This window comes from Bombina bombina, chromosome 3 (assembly GCF_027579735.1).
Source record: "Bombina bombina isolate aBomBom1 chromosome 3, aBomBom1.pri, whole genome shotgun sequence".
NCBI lineage: Eukaryota > Metazoa > Chordata > Amphibia > Anura > Bombinatoridae > Bombina > Bombina bombina.
The window spans coordinates 19,812,460-19,832,859 of record NC_069501.1 but is presented as its reverse complement, the minus strand read 5'-3'; the positions used below and the strand labels follow the sequence as shown (position 1 = coordinate 19,832,859).

At 38.9% G+C, this 20,400-nt stretch overlaps 1 protein-coding gene across 5 annotated transcripts in view; it reads right to left on the bottom strand.

Moving 5' to 3' along the window:
- The window catches only part of LOC128652797 (zinc finger protein OZF-like), a 167,082-nt gene that overhangs the window by 66,016 nt on the left and 80,666 nt on the right, over positions 1–20,400 (bottom strand). For 3 of the 5 annotated variants that reach the window (XM_053705733.1, XM_053705732.1, XM_053705735.1), the window contains 3 exons: positions 9,692–9,790; positions 1,922–2,029; positions 459–572 (listed from right to left, as the gene is read on the bottom strand). In XM_053705733.1, coding sequence (XP_053561708.1) covers positions 459–572; positions 1,922–2,029; positions 9,692–9,790 — 321 coding nt within the window. The remainder of the gene's footprint in view (positions 1–458; positions 573–1,921; positions 2,030–9,691; positions 9,791–20,400) is intronic. The other 2 variants (XM_053705736.1, XM_053705734.1) reach the window with 2 other exon arrangements.

Genomic DNA, 20,400 nt, shown 5'->3' with positions numbered 1-20,400 from the left:
CTGGAACGCACTTCCTCGAGCTGTCAGACTTTCCCCCAACCTCTCCTCCTTTAAACGCTCCCTAAAGACCTTTTTGTTTAGGGAAGCATATCACCAAATCAGTAACCAATGAATTCCACTTGCCTAATAGTTGCCCTCATCTAACTCCATGCTAACACCATTCTCACCTTAGCAGTCCCCACCTACTGTTTCTCACCCTCCTACCCATCTAGATTGTAAGTTCCCACGGGAACAGGGCACCCAATTCCCCCTGTATTTGTTTGTTAAATTTTGTCTGGTGTCTTTTTTTATATTGTATTGTACTGTACTTTTATCTTTGTTACCTATGGACAGTGCTGTGTTATGTGTTGGCGCTTTATAAATAGAGAATAATAATACATCTGGTGGATGTTTGGGGGTATGTCAACCACTGCTGATGTACAGGGTAAATTGACGGTTAATGTGCTAATGCTAATCACCTGTAGCCGTATTTATAGGAACTTCATCATCCTTAGTCTTTACGTGATCACACACATACGGTTCTCCTGTGTGCTCAACCGCTGAGCCATCTGAAGTTGTCACATCCATACGGCCTGGACAATAAGGATAGACGTGCATATGTATAAGTTGTTTGTAGTACTTGTGGAAAGTATCAATTTATCTCTCATTATATATAAATAAAAATCATGTGATGACCCAAAAATTACTATGTGTAAACAAAAGAATTATTTAATATTTAATGATGCACTCTCATCTGTAACTCATAAACCTCACACACAATATATGTGCACACTCACCTGTAACCCATGTACCTCACACACAATATATGTGCACACTCACTAGTAACCCACGTACCTCACACACAATATATGTGCACACTCACATGTAACCCACATACCTCACACACAATATATGTGCACACTCACCTGTAACCCACGTACCTCACACACAATATATGTGCACACTCACCTATAACCCACATACCTCACACACAATATATGTGCACACACCTATAACCCACGTACCTCACACACAATATATGTGCACACTCACCTATAACCCACATACCTCACACACAATATATGTGCACACTCACCTGTAACCCACATACCTCACACACAATATATGCGCACACTCACCTATAACCCACATACCTCACATACAATATATGTGTACACTCACCTATAACCCACATACCTCACACACAATATATGTGCACACTCACCTGTAACCCACATACCTCACACACAATATATGTGTACACTCACCTATAACCCACATACCTCACACACAATATATGTGCACACTCACCTGTAACCCACATACCTCACACGCAATATATGCGCACACTCACCTGTAACCCACGTACCTCACACACAATATATGCGCACACTCACCTGTAACCCACGTACCTCACACATAACACTCATGCTACCCTTATATCTCAGACACAACATAGACACTTACCTGTGACCTACATCCCTCAGGCACAACATATGTGCACACTCGCCTGTCTGCTGTGTGCCTCAGACACAACACACATGCACATTCACCTAGGCTGATACTGCCACTGGTTTCCACATCTGAAGCTTCTAGCGGACGCCTCACACACAGATCTTCTGTTATCTCAACTTTCACTATATCAGTGTTATCTTCACCAGTACAAATAAAGCAGATTCAGCTTTTATATCCCATGAACTAGTTTTTATAACTTTACCATAAAACAGTTTGTGTATTTAGTGCTATTGTCAGTCCTCCTTTTCTCTCTCATACTTTTTTTGACCATGATCCTCTATATTCCAGAATAAAACTACAACATGAACTAAACAAGGGTTAAACGCATTGTGTTATCTGCGCTTATAAACCAGACAGTAAACTACAAAAGAGAGCAATAAGTAACGGTGTGCACAGCCCCGGCAGACTCTCACGTATTACTACTCACCGGCAGGGAGAGACCAATGTATTTCAGTCTGATGACTATTCATGTCATTTGTCTCATCCTCTTCCTTCACATTTAATAGCTCAGTGCCCGGGTTTTCCTTTAGACGCCCTGTAATTACAGCAGGAAGTTACCTGATAGTACAGTACAGGGTGTAACAAACTTATATAACAGAAGTCTGTACATTTAATAGCTCAGTGCCCGGGTTTTCCTTTAGACGCCCTGTAATTACAGCAGGAAGTTAACTGATGGTAACACACGTGCACACTCACCTGTAACCTATGTACCCCAGTCATAACCTATATACATACGCAGAAAGGGGGTATGTACGCCTAGCGCCTGCTAACAGTCTGTACCCTATAGCTCTGGATAAAAGACACCTAGATGTCAAGGTATGAGTACTATAAATGAAAATATAATTATACAATACATAAAAACATTGATCCTTGCAATCAATAAAACAATAATTAAAATAATTTAAAACACTAGTTATAGTGGTTAAAATCTGGTAAAAGACAGTCAATATGGCATTGATGGACTTCAAGCAATCTTAAATATTTATTGCTGATTCATCACCATGCACTCACATTGATACGATATGTGCAATATCCTTATATGTACACAAACATTTATTGTACACAAACATTTATTGTACACAAACATTTATTGTGATGAGTGTCCTTAAAGTGATACTCGAAAAAAGATACTGTAGCTACAGAAAAACATAATTTATGTAAGAACTTATCTGATAAATTCATTTCTTTCATATTGACAAGAGTCCATGAGCTAGTGACGTATGGTATATACAATCCTACCAGGAGGGCCAAAGTTTCCCAAACCTCAAAATGCCTATAAATACACCCCTCACCACACCCACAATTCTGTTTAACGAATAGCCAAGTAGTGGGGTGAAAAAGAAGAGAAAATTAAATCCACAACCAAAAAAATAAAAGTTTTTCTCATAAATGAATGAAAAAAACTTAAAACATAAGCAGATGAATCAAACTGAAACAGCTGCCTGAAGGACTTTTCTACCAAAAAACTGCTTCTGAAGAAGCAAATACATCAAAATGGTAGAATTTAGTAAATGTATGCAAAGAAGACCAAGTTGCTGCTTTGCAAATCTGATCAACTGAAGTTTCATTCTTAAAAGCCCACGACATGGAGACTGATCTAGTAGAATGAGCTGTAATTCTCTGAGGCGGGGCCTGACCCGACTCCAAATAAGCCTGATGAATCAAAAGCTTTAACCAACATGCTAAGGAAATGGCAGAAGCCTTCTGACCTTTCCAAGTAGCTTCATTCATTTGAAGAATATTTCAAAGCTCTTACAACATCCAAAGAATGCAAGGATCTCTCCAAAGAATTCTTAGGATTAGGACACAAAGAAGGAACAACAATTTCTCGATTAATGTTGTTAGAATTCATAACCTTAGGTAAGAATTTAAATAAAGTCCGCAAAACTGCCTTATCCTGATGGAAAATCAGAAAAGGAGATTCACAAGAAAGAGTAGATAATTCAGAAACTCTTCTAGCAGAAGAGATGGCCAAAAGGAGCAACACTTTTCAAGAAAGTAGTTTAATGTCTAAATAATGCATATGCTCAAAAGGAGGAGCCTGTAAAGCCTTCAAAACCAAATTAAGACTCCAAGGAGGAGATATTGATTTAATGACAGGCTTGATACAGACCAAAGCCTGTACAAAACAGTGAATATCAGGAAGCTTAGTAATCTTTCTGTGAAATAAAAACGAGCAGAGATTTGTCCCTTTAAGGAACTTGCAGACAAACCCTTATCCAAGCCATCCTGAAGAAACTGTAAAATTCTAGGAATTCTAAAAGAATGCCAGGAGAATTTATGAGAAGCACACCATGAAATATAAGTCTTCCAAACTCGATAATAAATCTTCCTAGAAACAGATTTACGAGCCTGTAACATAGTTTTAATCACTGAGTCAGAGCAACCTCTATGACTAAGCACTAGGCATTCAATTTCCATACCTTCAAATTTAATGATTTGAGATCCTGATGGAAAAATGGACCTCGAGACAGAAGGTCTGGCCTTAATGGAAGTGGCCAAGGTTGGCAACTGGACATCCAGACAAGATCCGCATACCAAAACCTGTGAGGCCATGCTGGAGCTACCAGCAACACAAACGATTGTTCCATGATGATTTTTGAGATGTATGTATGTATTGGGTACTTCTAAAGCATGGCTCAAGGCGCTGCTCATTTTATCTACCTCGGAAGGATGAAAGGCTGAGTGGACCTCGTCGGGGATCAAACCTGCAACCCTTGGGTTGCTACAGAGCTCAGCAACAGTGCCTTAGCACGCTGAGCTATCTGTCCTTTTGGAAGAACTAGAGGCAGGAAAATATAAGCAGGTTGGTAACACCAAGGAACTGATAACGCATCCACCGCTTCCGCCTGAGTATCCCTGGACCTGGACAGGTACCTGGAAAGTTTCTTGTTTAGATGAGAAGCCATCAGATCTATTTCACGAAGACCCCACATCTGAACAATCAGAGAAAACACATCTGGATAGAACGACCACTCCCCCGAATGTAAAGTCTGACGGCTGAGATAATCCGCTTCCCAATTGTCTATACCTGGGATATGAACCACAGAAATTAGACAGGAGCTGGATTCCGCCCAAGTAAGAATCCAAGATACTTCTTTCATGGCTTGGGGACTGCAAGTCCCACCCTGATGATTGACATATGCCACAGTTGTGATATTGTCTGTCTGTAAACAAGTGAACGGTTCTCTCTTCAACAGAGGCCAAACCTGAAGAGCCCTGAAGATAGCACGGAGTTCTAAAATATTAATTGGTAACCTCGCCTCTTGAGGTTTCCGAACCCCTTGTGCTGTCAGAGATCCCCAGACAGCTCCCCAACCTTAAAGACTTGCATCTGTTGTGATCACAGTCCAGGTTGGACAAAAAAAAGAGGCCCCTTGAACTATACGATGGTGATCTAACCACCAAGTCATAGAGAGTCGAACATTGGGATTTAAGGATATTAATTGTGATATATTTGTATAATCCCTGCACCATTGGTTCAGCATACAAAGCTGGAGAGGTCTCATATGAAAACGAGCAAAGGGGATTACGTCCGATGCTGCTGTCATGAGACCTAAAACTTCCATGCACATAGCCACTGAAGGGAATGACTGAGACTGAAGGTTCCGACAAGCTGAAATAAATTTTAATCGTCTCTTGTCTGTTAGAGACAGAGTCATGGACACTGAATCTATCTGGAAACCTAAAAAGGTGACCCTTGTCTGAGGAATCAAAGAACTTTTTGGTAAATTGATCCTCCAACCATGTCTTTGAAGAAACAACACTAGTTGATTCATGTGAGATTCTGCAGAATGTAAAGACTGAGCTAGTACCCAGATATTGTCCAAATAAGGAAATACCACAATACTCCGATCACTGATTACAGAGAGTAGGGCACCGAGAACCTTCAAAAAGATTCTTGGAGCTGTTGCTAGGCCAAACGGTAGAGTGACAAATTGGTAATGCTTGTCTAGAAAAGAGAATCTCAGAAACTGATAGTGGTCTGGATGAATCAGAATATGAAGATATGCATCTTGTAAGTCTATTGTGGACATATAATGCCCTTGCTGAACAAAAGCAGAATTGTCCTTATAGTCACCATTTTGAAAGTTGGCACTCTTACATAACGATTCAAAATTTCAGATCCAGAACTGGCCTGAATGAATTTTCTTTCTTTGGGACAATGAATAGATTTGAATAAAACCCTAGACCCTGTTCCTGAAACGGAACTGGTATGATTACCCCTGAAAGCTCCAGGTCTGAAACACACTTCAGAAAAGCTTGAACCTTTACTGGATTTACTGGGATGTATGAGAGAAAAAACCTTCTCACAGAAGGTCTTACTCTGAATCCTATTTGGTACTCTTGAGAGACAATACTTTGAATCCATTGATTTTGGACATAATCTGCTCAAATGTTTTGGAAGAATCTTAATCTGCCCCCTGCCAGCTGAGCTGGAATGAGGGCCGCACCTTCATGCAGACTTGGGGGCTGGCTTTGGTTTCTTAAACGGTTTGGATTTACTCCAACTTGAAGAAGGTTTCCAGTTGGAACCAGATTCTTTGGGGGAAGCATTAGGTTTCTGTTCCTTATTTTGTCGAAAGGAACGAAAACGGTTAGAAGCTTTAGATCTACCCTTAGGTCTTTTATTCTGAGGCAAAACAAACTCCCTTCCCCCAAGTGACAGTTAAAATAATCGAATCCAACTGAGAACCAAATAACTTATTACCTTGGAAAGAAAGAGATAGTAATCTCTACCATGATACCATGTCAGCATTCCAATATTTATGCCACAAAGCTCTTCTAGCAAAAATAGCTAAAGACATAGATTTAACATCAATTTTGATGATATCAATGTATCACAGATAAAATGATTAGCATATTGAAGCAAGCGAACAATGCTAGACAAATCAGGATCCTGTTGCGCTAAACTTTCCAACCAAAAAGTTGATGCAGCTGCAACATCAGCCATAGAAATGGCAGGCCTTAGTAGATGACCAGAATATAAATACGCTTTTCCTTAGATAAGATTCAAGTTTCCTATCTAAAGGGTCTTTAAAAGAAGTACTATCTTCCATAGGAAGAATAGGAAGTAGTATGTTTAGCAAGAGTAGAAATAGCCCCATAAACTTTGGGGATCTTTTCCCAAAACTCCAATCTAACTGCTGGCAAAGGATACAATTTTTTAAACCTTGAAGAAGGAATACAAGAAGTACCAGCCTATTCCATTCCATTTCATATCAGAAATAGCATCAGGAACTGGAAAAACCTCTGGAGTAACGACAGGAGGTTTATAAACAGAATTTAAACGTTTACTAGTTTTAATATCAAGAGGACTAGTTTCCTAAATATCCAATTTAATCAACACTTCTTTTAACAAGGAACGAATATACTCCATTTTAAATAAATAAGTAGATTTGTCAGTGTCAATATCTAAAGAAGGATCTTCTGAATCAGATAGATCCTCGTCAGAGGAGGATAATTCAGTATGTTGTCGGTCATTTGAAATTTCATCAACTTTATGAGAAATTTTAAAAAGACCTTTTATGTTTATTAGAAGGCGGGATGACAGACAAAGCCTTCTGAATCGCATCAGCAATACAATCTTTTATATTCACAGGTATATCTTGTACATTGGATGTTGAAGGAACAAAAGGCATTGTACTATTACTGATGGACACATTCTCTGCATGTAAAAGCTTATCATGACAACTATTACATACTACAGCTGGAGATATAATCTCCACAAATTTACAACAAATGCACTTAGCTTTGGTAGAACTGTTATCAGGCAGCAGGGTTCCAACAGTGGTTTCTGAGACAGGATCAGATTGAGACATCTTGCAAATGTAAGAGAAAAAACAACATATAAAGCAAAATTATCAATTTCCTTTTATGGCAGTTTCAGGAATGCAAAAAAATGCAAACAGCATAGCCCTCTGAATAGAAGAAAAGGCAAGAGGCATATAGGAATGGGGATTAAAATAACTAAATTATTTGGCGCCAAGTATGACGCACAGCGTAAACTGAAATTTTTTTGGCGCTAACAACATCCGGAAATGACACACTCACGTCATTAAAGACGCAACCTTGTGCAAGGAACTCAGCGTCAACTAAGATGCCGGAAATTACGAATTTGCGTCATCGGATGTAACTTTGCACAAAAAAAATTATCGCGCTAAGAATGATGCAATAAACTTTGCCATTTTTAGACTAGATGCTTACATTTGGGCATATACGTGACTTTAGACAGTTATAAATTTCCTCACTATATAATAGTCACAATAGAAGTTTGTATATTTATCTATATATATGACTTTTATATCAGATGTGTTTTTTATTTGCACTATATTCTAAGTATTCTTACTCTATTGGCCTATAAGCCTCTAGCCCAAGATAATTCATTTTTAAGTTCACTTTTAAGCCACTAATCAACTAAGTGTTTAAAGTATTTTGAATAAGCCAATAGAGTAAGAAGACTTAGAATATAGTGGTCAATAAAAAACACATCTGATATACAAGTCATATATATAGATAAATACACAAACTTCTAATATTAGGCAATGAGCACCACTAAGTCATAGACAAAATGACAGTAGTATAATACACCTGACATTATAATCTATAATAATTCACGTGGAGTCTGATATGGACGAACAATTGTCCTACTGCATAGACTCTCCACAGGTATAAATATTGACAATATATGGATCAAGATATAATTTGCAACTATATAACATTCAATAAATTCTCTGATAAATAATAGACTGGTAAATGTCAGACCCCATAAGCTTCTCTTATATCAACTGTCAAAGCAATTGCTTACAGACACTGACAGACAAAATAAACAACTAGACCATATCCAATGAAAATGGATCATGAGCACACACCTACGAGAAACAACCTATGGCCAAATCGTTAGAAGTCGACGCCTGAGAGTAGGCGTGATGTCACGCCCAATAGAATAAGCCGAAAATCAGCTTTTTTATAACAAGAATGAGAATACAACTAAAGGGGTGATAGAAGCATGACCCCTAAAAATAAAAATAAAGACAAAGAAAAAGTTTTAACATAATCTGAATATATTGAATGAATTAGCAGGATGTGACATCACTGCCGACAGGAGGCTGGATACATCGAAGATGAATAAGAGTAATAAAAACACATAATAGAAAATATGTGATATATTTAAAGGGCCATTATACACTCATTTTTTCTTTGCATAAATGTTTTGTAGATAATCTATTTATATAGCCCATAAAGTTTTTTTTTTAAAATAAATGTATAGTTTTGCTTATTTTTAAATAACATTGCTCTGATTTTCAGACTTCTAACCAAGCCCCAAAGTTTTATTTGAATACCGTCAGTTACCTTCTCCAGCTTGCTCCTGTTTGTGTAAAGGGTCTTTTCATATGCAAAAGAAAGGGGAGGGGGGAGTGTCTTATTTGCCACTTGCAGTGGGCTTTCCAGCTGCCTTTTCAACAGAGCCAAACTGAGAGCTTCTAAGTACGTTTTTAAACAGTTTTATACTGGATTTTTATATCAGTATCTGTGCATATTATTCTTTATAGTAGTGTCTATTACATGCAGTTATATGAAAATGAGTGTATACTGCCCCTTTAATGAATAGCCCATTGTTTATAAAGAATCAAATATAGTAAAGCTTTTTACCTCAGACACAACACAAGTGTACACTCACATATAACCTGCGTACCTCAGACACAACACACGTGCACACTCACATATAACCTGCGTACCTCAGACACAACACATGTGCACACTCACATATAACCTGCGTACCTCACAATATACGTGCATACTTACCTATATCCCACTTCACCCAGACACATGTATGTTGTAACTTACATGTACAGTATACCACATCTCTTAGACACAACACACGTGCACACTCACATATAACCTGCGTACCTTACAATATACGTGCATACTTACCTATATCCCACGTCACCCAGACACATGTATGTTGTAACTTACATGTACAGTATACCACATCTCTTAGACACAACACACGTGCACACTCACATATAACCTGCGTACCTTACAATATACGTGCATACTTACCTATATCCCACGTCACCCAGACACATGTATGTTGTAACTTACATGTACAGTATACCACATCTCTTAGACACAACACACGTGCACACTCACATATAACCTGTGTACCTCAGACACAAGATACATGCACACTCACGTGCGCTGATAAGGGCACTGGTTTCCTTATATGGGGTTCCCAGCGTCGCACACAGATCTTCTATTATCTCGACTTTCACTATATCAGCGTTATCTTCACCTGTACAAATAAAGCAGATTCAGCTTTTATATCCCATGATGTAGTTTTTATAACTTTACCATAAAACAGTTTGTGTATTTACCAGACAGACCATATCACCCAGTACACACGCTGTGCACATTTTCCTTCTTTATTTATTGGTTGTGCTCTGCTATATTCCAATATAAAAATGCATAAACTAAACAAGAGTTAAACTCATTTTGCTATCTTTGCTTATAAGTGTGCGAAGAAGGAGAAGCGATATCAGCGTAGAAACAAGAAGTCGCAAAGCTAGCAGTGAAAAAAAGAATCCCTATACATCAAAACACAGATGCTTACAAAACACCCTCATATAACAGAGAGAAAGTACACTGCAGCGCTGTAAAAATACGGCTTAAAGAACATCCAATGACTGAGAGTTGAATTAGTATTGGAAGTCTATATGAGAGGCAAAAAATCATTTAATTTGAAACCTATATGCCTAAACAGATTCACTAAATTAATAATGTTTTACCTTTTTAACACGACTATCGGCCAGATTACGAGTTTTGCGTTATGGCTGCCTCACTGCTAACTTGCAAGTTATTTCCACCGCTCACCTTTAACGGTGCTGGTATTACAGGTTTAGTAGGCAATATGGCAGCGTTGAGCTCCATGCCGCACCCAAATACCAGTGCTGCTGTGAGCTGCTTTTACGTGCTCGTGCACGATTTCCCCATAAACATCAATGGGGAGAGCCAGCTAAAAAAAAAAGCCTCCATAGCGCAGCCCCATTGATTCCTATGGGGAAAGAAAAGTTATGTTTAAACCTAACACCCTAGTATAAACCCCAAGTCTAAACACCCCTAATCTACAGCCCCCAACATCGCCGCCACCTACATTACACTTATTAACCCCTAATCTGCCGCCACCTACATTACACTTATTAACCCCTAATCTGCAGTCCCCAATGTCGCCGCCACCTACATTACACTTATTAACCCCTAATCTGCTGCCACCTACATTATACTTATTAACCCCTAATCTGCCGCCACCTACATTACACTTATTAACCCCTAATCTGCAGTCCCCAATGTCGCCGCCACCTACATTACACTTATTAACCCCTAATCTGCTGCCACCTACATTACACTTATTAACCCCTAATCTGCTGCCACCTACATTACACTTATTAACCCCTAATCTGCCGCCACCTACATTACACTTATTAACCCCTAATCTGCCGCCACCTACATTACACTTATTAACCCCTAATCTGCCGCCACCTACATTACACTTATTAACCCCTAATCTGCTGCCACCTACATTACACTTATTAACCCCTAATCTGCCGCCACCTACATTACACTTATTAACCCCTAATCTGCAGTCCCCAATGTCGCCGCCACCTACATTACACTTATTAACCCCTATTTTTCCACCACCAGCGTCGCCGCGGCCATTATACTAAAGTTATTAACCCCTAAACCTCTGGCCTCTAACAATAAATAAATATATTAACCCCTAAACCTAAGTCTAACCCTAACACCCCCTAACTTTAATGTAATTAAAATAAATCTAAATAAAAATTACTAGTATTACCTAAATAATACCTATTTAAAACTAAATACTTACCTGTAAAAAAAAACCTAAGATAGCTACAATATAACTAATAGTTACATTGTAGCTAATTTACGGCTAGATTTATTCTGCGGCCAAAGGGGTGCGTTAGCTACGCGTGCTTTTTTTCCCCCGCACCTTTTAAATACCGCTGGTATTTAGAGTTCACAGAATGGCTGCGTTAGGCTCCAAAAAAGGGAGCGTATAGCATATTTACCGCCACTGCAACTCTGCAACTCTAAATACCAGCGTTGCTTACGGACGCGGTCAGCTTCAAAAACGTGCTCGTCCACGATTCCCCCATAGAAAACAATGGGGCTGTTTGAGCTGAAAAAAAACCTAACACCTGCAAAAAAGCAGCGTTCAGCTCCTAAAAAAAAAAGCCTCCATAGCGCAGCCCCATTGATTCCTATGGGGAAAGAAAAGTTATGTTTAAACCTAACACCCTAGTATAAACCCCAAGTCTAAACACCCCTAATCTACAGCCCCCAACATCGCCGCCACCTACATTACACTTATTAACCCCTAATCTGCCGCCACCTACATTACACTTATTAACCCCTAATCTGCAGTCCCCAATGTCGCCGCCACCTACATTACACTTATTAACCCCTAATCTGCCGCCACCTACATTACACTTATTAACCCCTAATCTGCAGTCCCCAATGTCGCCGCCACCTACATTACACTTATTAACCCCTAATCTGCTGCCACCTACATTATACTTATTAACCCCTAATCTGCCGCCACCTACATTACACTTATTAACCCCTAATCTGCAGTCCCCAATGTCGCCGCCACCTACATTACACTTATTAACCCCTAATCTGCTGCCACCTACATTACACTTATTAACCCCTAATCTGCCGCCACCTACATTACACTTATTAACCCCTAATCTGCCGCCACCTACATTACACTTATTAACCCCTAATCTGCCGCCACCTACATTACACTTATTAACCCCTAATCTGCTGCCACCTACATTACACTTATTAACCCCTAATCTGCCGCCACCTACATTACACTTATTAACCCCTAATCTGCAGTCCCCAATGTCGCCGCCACCTACATTACACTTATTAACCCCTATTTTTCCACCACCAGCGTCGCCGCGGCCATTATACTAAAGTTATTAACCCCTAAACCTCTGGCCTCTAACAATAAATAAATATATTAACCCCTAAACCTAAGTCTAACCCTAACACCCCCTAACTTTAATGTAATTAAAATAAATCTAAATAAAAATTACTAGTATTACCTAAATAATACCTATTTAAAACTAAATACTTACCTGTAAAAAAAAACCTAAGATAGCTACAATATAACTAATAGTTACATTGTAGCTAACTTACGGCTAGATTTATTCTGCGGCCAAAGGGGTGCGTTAGCTACGCGTGCTTTTTTTCCCCCGCACCTTTTAAATACCGCTGGTATTTAGAGTTCACAGAATGGCTGCGTTAGGCTCCAAAAAAGGGAGCGTATAGCATATTTACCGCCACTGCAACTCTGCAACTCTAAATACCAGCGTTGCTTACGGACGCGGTCAGCTTCAAAAACGTGCTCGTCCACGATTCCCCCATAGAAAACAATGGGGCTGTTTGAGCTGAAAAAAAACCTAACACCTGCAAAAAAGCAGCGTTCAGCTCCTAACGCAGCCCCATTGTTTTCTATGGGGAAACACTTCCTACGTCTGCACCTAACACTCTAACATGTACCCCGAGTCTGAACACCCCTAACCTTACACTTATTAACCCCTAATCTGCCGCCCCCGCTATCGCTGACCCCTGCATATTATTATTAACCCCTAATCTGCCGCTCCGTACACCACCGCAACCTACATTACACCTATGTACCCCTAATCTGCTGCCCCTAACATCGCCGACACCTATATTATATTTATTAACCCCTAATCTGCCCCCCACAACGTCGCCGCCAGCTACCTACAATAATTAACCCCTAATCTGCCGAACGGATCTCGCCGCTACTCTAATAAATGGATTAACCCCTAAAGCTAAGTCTAACCCTAACACTAACACCCCCCTAAGTTAAATATAATTTAAATCTAACAAAATAAATTAACTCTTATTATATAAATTATTCCTATTTAAAGCTAAATACTTACCTGTAAAATAAACCCTAATATAGCTACAATATAAATTATAATTATATTGTAGCTATTTTAGGGTTAATATTTATTTTACAGGCAACTTTGTAATTATTTTAACCAGGTACAATAGCTATTAAATAGTTAATAACTATTTAATAGTTACCTAGTTAAAATAATTACAAAATTACCTGTAAAATAAATCCTAACCTAAGTTACAATTAAACCTAACACTACACTATCAATAAATAAATTAAATAAACTACCTACAATTACCTACAATTAAACCTAACACTACACTATCAATAAATTAATTAAATACAATACCTACAAATAACTACAATTAAATAAACTAACTAAAGTACAAAAAATAAAAAAGAACTAAGTTACAAAAAATAAAAAAAAATTTGCAAACATTAGAAAAATATTACAACAATTTTAAACTAATTACACCTACTCTAAGCCCCCTAATAAAATAACAAAGACCCCCAAAATAAAAAAATGCCCTACCCTATTCTAAATTAAAAAAGTTCAAAGCTCTTTTACCTTACCAGCCCTGAAAAGGGCCATTTGCGGGGCATGCCCCAAATAATTCAGCTCTTTTGCCTTTAAAAAAACCCATACAATACCCCCCCCAACATTACAACCCACCACCCACATACCCCTAATCTAACCCAAACCCCCCTTAAATAAACCTAACACTAAGCCCCTGAAGATCTTCCTACCTTATCTTCACCATGCCAGGTTCACCGATCCGTCCTCCTAAATCTTGATCCAAGCCTCCGAAGTCTTCATCCAAGCCCAAGCAGGGGCTGGCGATCCATAATCCGGCTGAAGTCTTCTATCAAGCGTCAGCTGAAGAGGTCCAGAAGAGGCTCCAAAGTCTTCATCCTATCCGGGAAGAAGAGGAGATCCGGACCGGCAACCATCTTGATCCAAGCGGCATCTTCTATCTTCATCCGATGACGAACGGCTCCATCTTGAAGACCTTCAGCGCGGATCCATCTTCTTCTTCCGACGTCCAACTGAAGAATGAAGGTTCCTTTAAGGGACGTCATCTAAGATGGCGTCCCTCGAATTCCGATTGGATTCTATCAGCCAATCGGAATTAAGGTAGGAAAATTCTGATTGGCTGATGGAATCAGCCAATCAGATTCAAGTTCAATCCGATTGGCTGATTGGATCAGCCAATCAGATTGAGCTCGCATTCTATTGGCTGATCGGAACAGCCAATAGAATGCGATCTCAATCTGATTGGCTGATTGGATCAGCCAATCGGATTGAACTTGAATCTGATTGGCTGATTCCATCAGCCAATCAGAATTTTCCTACCTTAATTCCGATTGGCTGCTAGAATCCTATCAGCCAATCGGAATTCGAGGGACGCCATCTTGGATGACGTCCCTTAAAGGAACCTTCATTCTTCAGTTGGACGTCGGAAGAAGAAGATGGATCTGCGCTGAAGGTCTTCAAGATGGAGCCGTTCGTCTTCGGATGAAGATAGAAGATGCCGCTTGGATCAAGATGGTTGCCGGTCCGGATCTCCTCTTCTTCCCAGATAGGATGAAGACTTTGGAGCCTCTTCTGGACCTCTTCAGCCGACGCTTGATAGAAGACTTCAGCCGGATTATGGTTTGCCAGCCCCTGCTTGGGCTTGGATGAAGACTTCGGAGGCTTGGATCAAGACTTCGGAGGACGGATCGGTGAACCTGGCATGGTGAAGATAAGGTAGGAAGATCTTCAGGGGCTTAGTGTTAGGTTTATTTAAGGGGGGTTTGGGTTAGATTAGGGGTATGTGGGTGGTGGGTTGTAATGTTGGGGGGGGTATTGTATGTTTTTTTTTACAGGCAAAAGAGCTGAATTATTTGGGGCATGCCCCGCAAATGGCCCTTTTCAGGGCTGGTAAGGTAAAAGAGCTTTGAACTTTTTTAATTTAGAATAGGGTAGGGCATTTTTTTATTTTGGGGGTCTTTGTTATTTTATTAGGGGGCTTAGAGTAGGTGTAATTAGTTTAAAATTGTTGTAATATTTTTCTAATGTTTGTAAATATTTTTTTATTTTTTGTAACTTAGTTCTTTTTTATTTTTTGTACTTTAGTTAGTTTATTTAATTGTAGTTATTTGTAGGTATTGTATTTAATTAATTTATTGATAGTGTAGTGTTAGGTTTAATTGTAGGTAATTGTAGGTAGTTTATTTAATTTATTTATTGATAGTGTAGTGTTAGGTTTAATTGTAACTTAGGTAAGGATTTATTTTACAGGTAATTTTGTAATTATTTTAACTAGGTAACTATTAAATAGTTCTTAACTATTTAATAGCTATTGTACCTGGTTAAAATAATTACAAAGTTGCCTGTAAAATAAATATTAATCCTAAAATAGCTACAATATAATTATAATTTATATTGTAGCTATATTAGGGTTTATTTTACAGGTAAGTATTTAGCTTTAAATAGGAATAATTTATTTAATAATAGTTAATTTATTTCGTTAGATTTAAATTATATTTAAGTTAGGGGGGTGTTAGGGTTAGGGTTAGAATTAGCTTTAGGGGTTAAAAAATTTATTAGCGTAGCGGTGAGCTCCGGTCGGCAGATTAGGGGTTAATGCTTGAAGTTAGGTGTCGGCGATGTTAGGGAGGGCAGATTAGGGGTTAATACTATTTATTATAGGGTTATTGAGGCAGGAGTGAGGCGGATTAGGGGTTAATAACTCTATTATAATAGCGGAGCGGTCCGGTCGGCAGATTAGGGGTTAATAAGTGTAGGCAGGTGGAGGCGACGTTGAGGGGGGCAGATTAGGGGTTAGTAAATATAATATAGGGGTCGGCGGTGTTAGGCGCAGCAGATTAGGAGTACATAAGTATAACGTAGCTTGCGGCGGCGTGCGGACGGCAGATTAGGGGTTAAAAAATTTAATTAGAGTGGCGGCGATGTGGGGGGACCTCGGTTTAGGGGTACATAGGTAGTTTATGGGTGTTAGTGTACTTTAGAGCACAGTAGTTAAGAGCTTTATAAACTGGCGTTAGCCCAGAAAGCTCTTAACTACTGACTTTTTTTTGCGGCTGGAGTTTTGTCGTTAGATTTCTAACGCTCACTTCAGCCAAGACTCTAAATACCGGCGTTAGAAAGATCCCATTGAAAAGATAGGAAACGGGATCTGCGGTATGGAAAAGTCGCGGCTGCAAAGTGAGCATTAGACCCTTTCCTGACTGACTCCAAATACCAGAGGGCGGTAAAAACCAGCGTTAGGAGCCTCTAACGCTGGTTTTGACGTCTACCGTCCAACTCTAAATCTAGCCGTTAGGTTTTATTTTTATTTTACAGGTAAATTTGTTTTTATTTTAACTAGGTAGACTAGTTAGTAAATAGTTATTAACTATTTACTAGCTACCTAGTTAAAATAAAAACAAATTTACCTGTAAAATAAAACGTAACCTGTCTTACAGTTAAACCTTACAGTTAAACCTAGGATTGAGCTTCAATCCTATTGGCTAATCCAATCAGTCAATAGGACTGAGCTCACATTCTATTGGCCGATTGTATCAGCCAATAGGATTTTTTACCCTTTAATTCCGATTGGCTGATAGAATTCTATCAGCCAATCGGAATTCAAGGGACACCATCTTGGATGAAGTCATTTAAAGGAACCATTATTCTTCAAGAACCATTGAAAGAAGAGGATGCTCCGCTTTGGATGTCTTGAAGATGGAGCTGCTCCACGTCGGAAGGATGAAGATAGAAGATGCCGTCTGGATGAAGACTTCTGCCCGCCTGGAGGACGACTTCTTGTCGCTTGGATGAAGACTTCTTCCGGCTTCGATGAGAACTTCTTGCCGCTTGGATGAAGACTTCTCCCGGATGGATGAGGATGGATGTCCGGTCTTCAAAAACTAAGTGGATCTTCGGGGGTTAGTGTTAGTTTTTTTTTAAGGGTTTATTGGGTGGGTTTTATTTTTAGATTAGGGTTTGGGCAACATAAAAGAGCTAAATGTCCTTTTAAGGGCAATGCCCATCCAAATGCCCTTTTCAGGGCAATGGGGAGCTTAGTTTTTTTGTTAGGTTTTTATTTGGGGGGGTTGGTTGTGTGGGTGGTGGGTTTTACTGTTGGGGGGTTGTTTGTATTTTTTGTTTACAGGTAAAAGAGCTGATTTCTTTGGGGCAATGCCAGGCAAAAGGCCCTTTTAAGGGCCATTGGCAGTTTAGTGTAGGCTAGGGTTTTTTTTTTTATTTTGAGGGGGCTTTTTTATTTTGAATGATAGGGCTATTAGATTAGGTGTAATTAGTTTCAATATTTTATAATTTCTTTTTTATTTTGTGTAATTTAGCGTTTATTTTTTGTAATTCAGAGTTTATTATTTTTTGTAATTTAGATAAATGTTTTTTTGTAATTTAATTTATTTAATTTTAGTGTAATGGTAGGTTTTAGATTAAGACAGGTTAGGTTTTATCTTACAGGTAAGTTTGTATTTATTTTAGCTAGGTAGTTAGTAAATAACTATATCTACCTAGTTAAAATAAATACAAACTTACCTGTAAGATAAAAATAAAACATAAGCTAGATACACTATAACTATTAGTTATATTGTAGCTAGCTTAGCTTTTATTTTACAAGAAAGTTTTATTTTACAGGTTTATTTTTATTTTTAAATAGGAATAATTTAGGTATAAATTGTAATTTTTATTTGGAATAATTTAAATTATGTTAAAGTTAGTGGGTGTTAGGGTTACGTTAGGGTTAGACTCTGGGTTAGGTTTAGGGGTTAATAACTTTAGTATAGTGGCAGCGATTTTTGGGGCAGCAGATTAGGGGTTAATAACAGTAATGTAGGTTGCGGCTATGTAGGGACAGCAGATTAGTGTTTGCGATGCAGGAGTACGGCGGGCTAGGGATTAATATGTTTATTATAGTGGCGGCGATGTCCAGAGCGGCAGATTAGGGGTTAATAATTTAATTTTAGCGTTTGTGATGCGGAAAGGCCTCGGTTTAGAGGTTAATAAGTAGTTTATGGGTGTTAGTGTACTTTTTAGCACTTTAGTTATGAGTTTTATGTTACGGCTTTGTAACATAAAAGCCATAACTACTGACTTTCAGTTTACGGTATGGATCTTGTAGTTATGGGCTGTACCGCTCACTTTTTGGCCAGACAGGCAAACTCGTAATACCGGCGCTATCGGAGTCCCATTAAAAAAGGACTTTTTGAAAGCTGCGGTAGTTACCATAGTCATGAAGCTTTTTCACTCATAACGCAAAACTCGTAATCTAGCTGTTCATTAGTTAACACTATATAACTTTGCAGCATTATATACTTCACTTCTATAAGGTCATAAATATGCTGCTGTTTTCATTTCTCCTTTTTTTTAAATTTTATTTTTAATTTTTTTTTTTCTTATTGAATAATTTAGGGTATATGCCTACACATATTCACCTAGATTACAAGTTTTGCGTTAACATGGGGTGCGGTGCTAACAAGCAGTTTTCCCTCACCGCTCACTTGCAGACAACGCTGAAATTACGGGCTTTTACAAACCCGGCGTTAGCCGCAAAAAAGTGAGCATAGAGCAAAATTTAGCTCAACATCTCACCTCAATACCAGCGGTAGCGGTGAGCTGGTAAAACATGCTCGTGCACGATTTCCCCATAGGAATCAATAGGGGAGAGCCGGCTGAAAACAAAACCTAACACCTGCAAAAAAGCAGCGTAAAGCTCCTAACGCAGCCCCATTGATTCCTATGGGGAAATACTTTTTTTATTTCAAATAGTTTTTTATTAATAATTTTCAGAAAATATACATAACTCAAACAGACAGTTATTATACGGTGCAAAGTATGGTAAGTATTAACATACTATATATACTGTAAAAACCTGAGAATAGTTCGGCATTTGAGTTAATGAAGGAAGTAAAGATAATGATAAGGGACTTGTTTTAAGGAGAGAAAAAGAGAGAAAAAGAAGGGAACGGAGGGGGAGAAGAAGAGAACGGAAGGGAGAAACAGAGAAAAAAAGAGGATTTTCCCTCGCACTGTTTATGTCCGGCTTGATTAGGAGATAGTATACTGACTTATGTGCGGATGTAGATGGTCAGAGATGTGGTACAACAGAAACTTCTACTACACCTTATGTTGTTCTTTGTTCCCAAAGAAAAATGACGTCAAGTATGAAATCCTGTTTCCCTATGAAACAGTAGTGTCTCTTCTCAAGGGATAGTAGATAAGTTAGCTCCGCTTCCCATTGTTGGAAAGTGGGGGGGTGTTGTTGCTTCCACAACCTAGGTATGAGTCGTTTGGCACAAGTGAGCATCAGCTGTAGTAATTTTTTGCGGTAGACGCATTGTATATCTGGGACTAAGTTTAATAAAATCATTGGGGCAGTGAGAATAAATTGAGTACTCAAGGTAGTGTTAATACATTGTTCTATTTGAGCCCAAAAGTTCGACAGTTTATCACATGACCACCAAATATGGGCTAAAGTGCCAACCTCCCCACACTGTCTCCAACAGAACTTATTGGCCCCTGGGAATATTTCAAACAGTCTCTGGGGGGTAAGATACCATCGGGAGATGATTTTATAATTAAGTTCAGTCAGTACCAAGGATATTGAGGTGGAATGTGTCATATGGAAACATCGTGGCCAATACTCTTTTGGAAGTCTGAGCTGAAGCTCTGTACCCCATTTTTTGGCAAAGGAGGGTAGCCTAGTTGCAGGTGGGGTCCTAAGAAGTTTATGTGTAATGGATATGTGGGATTTATGTATGTCCAGGTTAAGGCATAGTTTTTCAAAGGGTTTAAGTATACGAAGGCAGTCATTTCTTTGAGGACAGTCAAGGATAGCCTGTCGGATTTGGAGATAGGAAAACCAGCTGTGAAATGGAGAGCCTAGAGAGTCTCTGAGACAGATTCTATCTTTAACCAAGGAAGAGTCTGT